Genomic DNA, 10,339 nt, shown 5'->3' with positions numbered 1-10,339 from the left:
AGCCACATATTTATTTATTTATTCATGAGAAATTTCATCTATTTTAATACCCCTGTTAATAATTCAAGTATCAAAAATTTTTGTATACTTATTACTATCTATTTTTTATTATTATTATTATATGAGTTTTCTATTATTATTATTATATATAAAAAAGCATGCTTAGCAATATATAAAATATATAAAAATATTTTTAATAATTTTTTAATTGCCGCACCTCGCTGCACCCGCACCCGCATTCTATTTTTTCAAAAATTACCGAGTCTAGCACCTGCACCAGAATCTAGAAACGCACCCGTGCTTCATAGCTTATCCTCTTATATTACAAGGTGCCTTAAAAGTTATACACTTGTACCTGTATCATAAAAAATAAGGTGAAGTAAATAAAACTTTGAGCATTATTCTCTATGAACATCCACACATTAATATTGTTGAATTACGTCCAATCTTATTGTCTTCATTTTCATGATATTTTACATGCCAAGGGATTTGTGGGGTTGGTTCAGCTAATATTTCCCAAATCTGAGGACCTGGTCAGAATACCCTTAAGTTTATCAATTATTTATAATGACACTAAATAGCTATTATCAAAAGTTTAACATAAATTTACAATTGAACCGTGGAAACTGCCATGGGTGGTTCAATTACATGTGAGTTCCGTAGGAAGAAATCCTTAGATGAATTCAAAGAAAGTTCTTGTCACAGTCAACTTGGGAGCTTCCTCCAACAAATGAAACTCTTTGGCTCTTGTTGTATTTGATCTAGAAGAAACCCCTTACTCTGGTAGTTGGATATCAGCCAAATCCTCTCTGTAAGGAATGCGATCTGCCTCGACCACCTCACAAGAATTGCTTAGCCCATGTTCCATGTTGTTTTCGACTACTGGGTGGTCAAGCGTTATGGGCTCAATAAATGTTACAGCAGTGTCTTTTCGAAAGGTAAGGTACAAGATTGCTAAGACGTAAACGAGCATTAGGGGAAACACTATGATCCCAACAAACACATTTGCAATGTTGGGTAATTTGTTGTGAATTAGCCAACCCACAAAGGCTGTAATCAGGTAATACATGTTAAAGCCAGTAAATGCCACGCCTAGGATCCACGAGATCACCATAATCTACAAGCATAATTGTCCGATGTTTAGTTAAATTCAATTTTGTAACTGCATTCATCAATTTAAATTTAATTTTTGTTAGAAGAAAATAATATTGTTTATACTATATTAAGAAATGTAGTCATATAATTGAATTTAATTGATGAATTGAAGACATGATATCTAAAAAAATAAATCTAAATTTTATAAGTCATTTATGGGCTTTATAAAATCAGCCTATCATCTTAATCAAGGCCCACTATACTGGCTAACCTCACTGAAAAGAACATAAGTATAAAAACAACTTACATAGATTGAATTCTTGTGTGGTCCCATCTTGGAGGTACTGCCACTGAATTTAAGGAGAGGGATTACAGCAAATGGAAGCTCAAATGAAAGCACTATCTGCAAAACCCATTAAATTTTTATCCTGTATTTGAATATAGGTATAAACATTAAAAAGACATAGTTCCCAAGTTACAAACCGATGAGATGATGATAAGTTGGGCTGCACCTTTAGATCCTCCAATAATGGAAACAATAAGACTAGGTGCAATGGCAATGCACCTTGTCATCAGGTTTCTAATCCATTTTTTCATCTTAAGGTCCAAGAAACCCTAAAAATGCCACAACATCCATAAACTAATTAAAATTCAATTCAATTAGTCAGGTAGTTTCACATTATATATGTATATATATTTGTTTGTGTTATATGTTTTTTTTTTTCAAGACCTGCATGATGAATTGGCCTGCATAAGTGCCTGTAATGGTGGAGCTTTGCCCTGAGGCTAGTAAAGCAATGGCATATATAGTTGAGCTTGACCGACCTAACACATTCTACACACATAAAACAATTATAAAAAATAAGTCAAAAAAGTTCTGTTAGATTTCTAGTAGCCTATTATTTATTCCAAAAGCAGAGATTGATAAAAAAAGAAGAAGATAAATTTTATCATTTAATTATTATTTTAATAACTCTATTTAGAAACTTGAACCTTTAGAAGGAAAGGGGCTGAGCCGAGGGTAAGATTATTGCATTGATTTGTAGTCTCGTCTGAGATATTGTTAGCTGAGCAAACGGTGCCCGATACAGAGACAAATGCAACATTGATTAAAAATGCAACAACCAACGCAAATCCGCTCTCTATCAAGTAATATCGACACGCATCCTGTAGTATCACACAATGGGGCAGATACAAGCATTTGACAAATTAGCAAAAATCAACTATTTTGGAAAATAAAGACATCATCTATCTCCTCCGCAATTAAAAAAATTATAGTTTTATAATCTATGATTCAATGGTTTATGAGTAGTACTATTCATCCACTCCAATTATAATAAATACGGTATCCGAATTATGTTATTATTGTAACACGTTTGTATAATTTTTATTTTTCTCTTTTTCTTAAGAGTGATAATCAGTGGCAAAACCTGGATTTCAGTTCAGAAGGGCACAATTAGAAGCAAAAATAATCCAACAAATTAATCAATATTGACAAAAAAAAATAAATAACCAATGGTAAACTAATGTAAATATCATACAAAGTCTAATATAAATGTAAAGTGTACAAGTATACATTTGACATCATTAGAGTAAAGAAACAAAAATGAGCAATTAATAGTTTCTAACAATCAAACTGAGAGATTAGTCTAAATACTCAAAATTTAAACATCATTTTTTTTTTCTTTTGATAACCAAAATTTAAACATCTAATTTGATTGTTACTGGCCATAATTTGGGTTATCACTAACATCACTTTTTGATTCACTGATAATAACTTATCACATAGGATTTATAGCGAAAATGTTAGGATGTAACATTACTCTTTTTACTGTGTGTCTTTTTTTTTTTTTTTAAATTATGAGTTATGCGGTAAAGTTTTTGGTTTTACGGGAGATGTTATTTTGTTTTTTCCATAGTCAACCAAAGCTTTCTTGTAATACAAGTACAACTAAATTTTTTTTGAAGGTGTCAAGGGGGCAAACTGTCGCCTCTTGTCCCTTGACTCTACCTCTAGTGATAATAGAGATATTGGGGCTTTACAAATTGCTGTGTCAAATTTTAAACATTCAATAAAAAAGCATTTAAAAAAATGTAATTGTTATATTGTTAATGGGGCATCGATCACATTCATTATCATGTAGATTATTATTATTATTATTATTTTGTGTGTGGTAGTAAAAGTGCATGTAGTTTTAACATTTTCATTCAGTCTTGATGGTTCGGAGTATGCATGAAAGCATAAGTTTCTTACATTGATGCCACGGACAGAACCTGGTACTTTTCTGCATAGCACAAGAGCTGAGTGGAGAAAGAGATTGTGCCTATTGATCAGAAAGAAATAGAATGAATAATATGGTATATAACAAATAATTAGAAAGAATAGAAGAAATTTTTATGAAATAAGGGTAAGGCTTACCTCTAGTGCACTAGAACCGACACAATGTTGACATGTGGCAAAAATTAGACACATGTCCATATTGTATTGGCTCCGGTGCACTAGAGCATCGTGTCTATGAAACAATGTGCATGATATGTAATGAAGTAGTTTTTCACATACGGCACGATAAGGGTACCCAAAAGGGCTATGGCATTTCCGACAGCTCCTTGACCACTAAGCTTAGGTACAAATAGTCCCTTTATCAGAGCACCCGCTGGAGGCTTTACGTAGCCCATTTCCCCAAAGAAACATACAGCTATTACCAATATCATTACTGATATAACCAACTCCAGCTTCCTAACCTGGCCACCCAAATTTTTTTAACAATATAACTAAGAGTAATGCTAGAGATATTACAATTTCACTACATATAGCTTGCAAATTACTATGTCATTAATCACAGGAAAAAAATAATAAAATAAAAAAATCAAATATTCATTTAATTGGTGATTGAAGTAAACCAATCATATTCAACTATTTGAACTTCAAGAAATGGCTCAAGTTGAGAGAAAAAATAGGCTAAAATGCAAACTGTTTGATTGAAATTCATTTTAGTTATCTAACTTTATTTTCTTTCAACTGAGTCTTCTAAATTTCAAATTTATTCAATTTAGGTTTTTCGTTAAATTTCATTAAAATTAGAGAGTAAAGATAAAGGATTGAAATAAATTTCAATTAAAATTAAATAGTGTAATTTGTATTTTAACCAAAAAATAATAATAACAACAACAAGATAAGGAGAAAAAAAATCAACTGCTTGAAGTCATGGTGATATAAGCATCTATTTGTTTCTCTTAAACTATATATGTGTGTGTGTGTGTGTGTGTGTGTATATTAACAGGTAAAACTTAGAGAAAAATCAATTAGATTCTTCAATTGAAGTCTAATTTTGTGTCATGTGTCATGAATTATTTATTTTTAAAGAGAGTTTTATTTCTTAATTTTGGAGTCAAATGTGAGATCACACCATCTATATCTATATATATTAATAGGTAAAATTTAGAGAAAATTCAATTAAATTCTAAAATTGAAGTCCAATTTTGTGCAACGTGTCCTAAATTATTTATTTTTAAAGAGTTTTATTTTTTAATTTTGGAGTCAAATGTAGGATCATATCATAAATATCCATCCAAGTAAGTTATTACATTCATTCTCATAAAAAAAAAGGGGGGTGAGTTATTACATACAAAAACCAAATAGTCTAGAATTAATGAATATAAAAAAAATTAAAAAAAATGGATAATATACTTTTTCTACCTAATAATATTCTTAAAAGATTTTTTAAAGAGTTAAAAAAATATAAGAATGCTTATCAATAATATTTAAATTGTATACGTAAGAATTATATTATGTATTTTAATGTATATATTTTAAGTATATCCATATATATGCACGAAGTTACAAGCTAAATATATATATATTTTTAAAATGGTTCGAAGTGAAGTTTCCAAAAAAAAAAAGAAAAAGAAAAAAGAACGGAAGATATCCCATTATCTATATTACTATTTAAGGAGCTTTCCCTGTTTGGATTTTTCATTTTCATAGTTCTAAAATACTTCTATACCATTCACTTACAAGTTTTCAACTAACAAGGATAAATATATAAAATAAAACTTTTTTACTTTAATAACCTACAAACACACGTATGTTTTGCTGGTTTACAACCCAACAACATCTACTCTCATTCTTTTTCAAATTACACAAGTTTAGTCTCAATGGTATGTCCATTTCTTTCTTCTTCTTCTATTTTCAGATTTGGGTTCTAAACAATTTAACATAATTTACACAATTCAAATGGCTTTTCAAGTTCTATCTTCCGCATCTCTAATCTAAATTGCAAGTTGTTCTTTCTTTTCTTTTATTTTCCTTTCTTCATCATTGACTATTGTTTGAGTTCTTACATTCCATGGCTACCAATAATTTAGAATTTGAGGTGTACTTACCAGTGGGTGAATGAGATATCCCATTATTATATTCTAATTTGTCACAAAACTATACAAACTTCGTGTACGGAGAAGTACCATGTGGACAAATGGGCCTGGTCACCGGAGGTTACTTGTTTGACTTTGAGAGCAAGAATCGGGCGAGCAAGCAAATTAAAAAGATACAGTGCATTATCCACACAATAAAAAATAAAATAAAATAAACTACATAGTATTTTTTATTTTTTTATTTTAAGGAGATACGAAGTCAATGATGTAATGTATACCACGAGAGAGAAAAAAAAAAAAAAAAAAAAGAATAAGTCTAGTACCAGTTTCTTAAAAAATAAAAAATAAAAAGTCTAATATTATTAACTTTTTTACAATTTTGCCACAACTTTGTTACGTGTCGATTTGTGAATAGTGCAAATAAAATAGTAAATTCATGTGGATTCATGATTTTATTACTCAAGAGTTGCCCCGTAATAAAGTTGTGGAAAAGTTTGTGGCATTAATTAGACTTACTCAAAAATTAATAAAGTCAAACGTAATTGTCTTTTCAAACAAGAGAACTAGTATATTCAAAATATTTTCATAAAAATTTTAAAATAAATTTTAGAGAACTGCTATGTGAGTAACATTTTCTCAATACTTTCATAATAAATCTTAGGTGACAGACTGTTGGTAGTTCTAATTTCAATTAACAATTGAAATTACTTTCTTGCCCATTAATCACAGCCAACAAAAACCGATTACATAAAATCAGTTTTGAAAGTATTGTAAAAATATTGTAGACATAACATTTCTATAAATTTTAGGTAGTAAGTTATTAATGGTTTTAATTTGAACTCACAGCTGAAATTACTTTTTTATTTGCCAATAATAGTAGGAACAATTTATTATCTATAATTTATTGTGAAAATATTATAAATTATTGTGAACATAACATTTTTCTTTCAAATAAACAGTTAAACATGTCATATATATACATCAACACAAATTTGACATTTGTAGAAGTGTCAAATTGTTAGTAATACGAAAAAAAAAAAAAAATGTCAGTGATAGCCCAAATGTGAACAATTACAAGCTTGCCATAAAAAATATTAACAAATTTTTTGTATATATATAGTATTGCTCGAGAAAAAATAATAATGTGAAACAAAATTGTCTTTTCAAACAAAAAGTAAACATAATTTATTACAAAATTTATTTATTACCATGCTTTTTCTTGAATAAAAAATACCCAATCTAACTTTCTTTTAGTGTACAATTTATACTTTTTTTCGGGGGGGTTAAAGATCAGTTTTATTCTTCCCAAGAAGACCCACCACAACCTTGGGGACGTGAACCGAGTCTCACCCACCCATACCCTCCGTGCACATAGTGCATGGGGAGGTACCATCTGGAACAATGGGTCCGGTGGTTAGTTGTTTTGACTTCGAGTTGGGTGACACTGACAGCAAGAATCGAGGGGCAGCAAATTAATAAGGCACAGGGTATTATCCATACAATAAGAAAATACTAATGAAATAATAAACTACCTAGCACGTGGTATTTTTTATTTTTTTTTATGAGTGATACCTGGTACCAACATAAACAATGATGCAATCTACACACAACGAGAGGGGATCAAAATAATAAAGTGAAACGAAATTGTCAATTTCAAACAAACAGCCACCTCAATATATATATTATTATAGAAAATATTAATAGATGCTTAAGATATTAGTTCAAAAAATATTTTTAGAAAATTTTTGTAAAAAAAATATAACAAATATTTCTTATGAAAATGACATTAAAACTTTATTAAAAATAATTTATTAATTTCGTATGAGTCAATTAACATAAAGTCTTTAGACTTGTATTTGATGGCCGCATAAGGTATACCATGTTCAATTTTAAGTTTTTTTTTTAATTATTTTTTTAATTTTTAATTTTTTCATTTTGGTGAACAATCTTAATATTTTTAACTTTATAAAATTATCAAACTATCACTAGGATATAAAATTAATATCACTGTAAAGTGTGAACGTAATTAATGGGTTCAAAAGCCAGTGAGTGACCTAGTCAATAGACTATTATATGAATCCGATCACTTACGAGTTACAAACTACGTAATATATATCAGACAACTTACGTAGTTTTTGTTATAAAAAATTTCTTGAAATTATTTGGGTCAGTGACACAAATAGATTATAATAATAATTTTTTTTTTTTTGCTGGATAGCGTAAGCACAGAGGAGCATAAAAATTTTATACTCAATTTATAAAAATTGAATAATAATTATTCCAAAAAAAAAAAAAAACCGTTAGACAAAAACATGCGTAGATATATAGTTGACAGTTGGCATAAAAATATTACACAAAGTACGTAGATATATAGTGGAGCATAAAAATTACACCTAAGTTCCATAACTAAGTAATCCTAAATTATGCCAGGGAAAGTTTAAATAATTAATGAATTATTACCCCATATCTTTGCACGCCAAGAAGTAAGAGAGTGCTTAAACCAGTGATGAGAACTCCAGTCCAAACTGGGATGTGAAATAGTATATTCAGTGCAAATGCTGTCCCAATCACTGCCATGTATTGACAAAATGAAAAGTTTATTTATGACATGTTCTATATTGTCTTGTTGCTTGTTTATTTGATATGTTATTCTTCCCTAAATTTAAATATGAAAAAGGAGACATGGATGAGAGGAAAATTTTAGAATGATAAGACTAGTACATGCATGAATGTAAGGATATCATTTTTTTTTTTTTTTCTTTTTTGTTGTTGAAAAAACAATTTTATTGTTTTACCTTCAGGTATATCAGCGCATATGACGGCAAACTCGGCTAGCAACCATAAGCAATACTTCACAAATTTTGGGTATTCAGCCTTACATAATTCTGAAAGGTGTTTGCCTGTGGAGATATATATGCAAACAAATTCTTAGCTTGATTAGTTACAAGTAGAAAATAAATTGGGCAGAACGACAAAAACTATTATCAATTGGCTATTTTCGTCTAGAATCTGTTTGCTGTGCATCTTACCGGTGCTTACACCAAGATTTGCAGCTAGCATTTGAATTATGAGCGCAAAGATAAACCCAATAAGTATCACCCATAGTTGCTGAAAATAACAAATAGCACAACCATGCTTAGTATTTCTCTTGTAAACTAATCTCTAAAGATTTTGGCCTTTCATGTTTAAGTACATTTTTTGTCCTTAAAGTTTCAAGTTGTTTTCATTTTAGTCATTTATATAAATTTTCATTTTGATAGAAAATTTATAAACTTAGTGGGCCAATATGAAGACTGAATTAAACATGAAGAGCTAAAATGAAATTTTAAAACAAAAATAAATAGAATAAAAATAGCCTCAAACTTTGAGAGTTAAACGTAAGTATGAACCTAAATAAGTTACAGTGCTTTAAATTTGTGTCATGAGTAGTTTATCTTTGATAGAAAATGTAATACTTTTCATTTACCTTTTCATTTCAACAAAACTGTTTTTTTTTTTTTTTTTTTTTGGATAAAAATTTCAATAAAACTTTGTATTCTTGTCAAAGTATTAATTCATTGTTGTATGTTAATGGGGTAAATGCACTAAAATTCATGTATTATCCTTTAGGCAGTGCACAAATTATTCATGTAAAATAAATGTATATATGAAACAATTTATTTGGAATATGACACTTTAACAATTACTAAAACTAAAAAGTAACAAAAGGAAAAATAAAATTTCATATGATTGAATGCACCCAAAAAATACATTATTATTTCAAATTATATTAATCTTAACGGTCTATATCTCCTCTTTTTAAAGAGAAGTAATAAAATTAAAACTTCTATAATGAGTAAAAAAAATTCTTAGAAAATATTTCAAATTAAACCTATAATATATCTGCATGCGTTAAAACAACTAATCGATGCTCTTGTTTTCATTTTGTCTTCAATTATATTTCGAGTAAGAGTTCTAATTTTTTTTTTTTTTTTTCTATTTGATTTACCTCAAATGTGTAAGTTGCTCCCGCTTGCAGATCATTTTCCACTGCGACATAGTAAAAATGATATTACTTTATCAAATACACGTGCACACAAACCCGAGAGAGAGAGAGAGAGAGAGAGAGAGAGAGAGAGAGAGAGAGAGAGAGAGACTCACTGCTGCCTGGGTCAATATAAGCTGTGGAGACAAGGAATCCAGGGCCTACATATGATAGGAAGTTTTTCCACCTAGATTTCTAGAACATCATACAAATTTACATATTCAAATGTTGATTCTAACAAGATAATTTATCCAAACATATAGAACTAAGATTCAAAGATAGAAAATGCATAGCTAAGAAAAGAAAAATGAAAAAGAAAAAAGAGGGTTAAATGAGAGAGACCGGAGAATCCTGATGATTGAACTTTTTGTCAGAACTATCAGTGATATTTGGGGGAGGGGTTTCCTCCAGATTAAGGGCTTCTATACGGTTGCTCCCTCTACCCCATGATGATGATGATGGTACAACTTCTGTTATTTGTTGCTGTTGCAGTTGGCTTCTCATTCTTTCTCTCTGTCTCTCTGTTTCTCTCTTTCGACTTTGATTTAACTACTGCATGTGAAATCCTCAAATGGAGCTCCTTTATTTATAGTGCATGTGGCGTGGCAGTTTTGGACGGCTTGGCTTCCTCATCGTCAAATATGGGCATGTCACTTTCTTCCCTCTCTCAATATATTTTTTGATAGAGAAATAAATCTGTCACTTTTAGATCCTTCTGTCTAGAAGAAGTGTGCTATCTAAAAAAAAAAAAAGAAGAAGATATAGATCTAAGAGAATGATGTTTGCACTCCTTGGCAAATTGTATTTTCCTCTTTTTATATTAAAGTACACATTTGAGTTATTCTTGTT

The 10,339-nt window shown here is 29.6% G+C and overlaps 1 protein-coding gene across 1 annotated transcript; it reads right to left on the bottom strand.

Moving 5' to 3' along the window:
* Positions 1–775: 775 nt before the first annotated feature.
* LOC112019730 (metal transporter Nramp6.2) lies at positions 776–9,994 on the bottom strand. The gene is made up of 13 exons (XM_024052243.1): positions 9,833–9,994; positions 9,607–9,685; positions 9,455–9,495; positions 8,496–8,574; positions 8,262–8,366; positions 7,927–8,036; positions 3,656–3,837; positions 3,350–3,419; positions 2,089–2,262; positions 1,826–1,930; positions 1,579–1,710; positions 1,403–1,498; positions 776–1,117 (listed from the first exon to the last, which is right to left on the bottom strand). Exons 1-13 carry the CDS (start codon positions 9,992–9,994, stop codon positions 776–778), a joined length of 1,677 nt encoding a protein of 558 aa, XP_023908011.1.
* Between the last annotated feature and the right edge of the window lie 345 nt (positions 9,995–10,339).

This window comes from Quercus suber, unplaced genomic scaffold, assembly GCF_002906115.3.
Source record: "Quercus suber isolate HL8 unplaced genomic scaffold, Cork oak 2.0 scaffold_367, whole genome shotgun sequence".
Classification (NCBI taxonomy): Eukaryota; Viridiplantae; Streptophyta; class Magnoliopsida; order Fagales; family Fagaceae; genus Quercus; species Quercus suber.
This window is presented reverse-complemented; position numbering and strand designations above follow the sequence as displayed.

Excerpts from the sequence above, each read along its gene's own strand:
- LOC112019730 (XM_024052243.1), bottom strand. The coding sequence starts at position 9,994 with ATGAGAAGCCAACTGCAACAGCAACAAATAACAGAAGTTGTACCATCA. Across the intron at positions 9,686-9,832 it reads TCAATCATCAGGATTCTCCG|AAATCTAGGTGGAAAAACTT; the intron begins GTCTCTCTCATT and ends ATGATGTTCTAG. Across the intron at positions 3,420-3,655 it reads TTGGGTACCCTTATCGTGCC|GCACAATCTCTTTCTCCACT; the intron begins GTATGTGAAAAA and ends TCTGATCAATAG.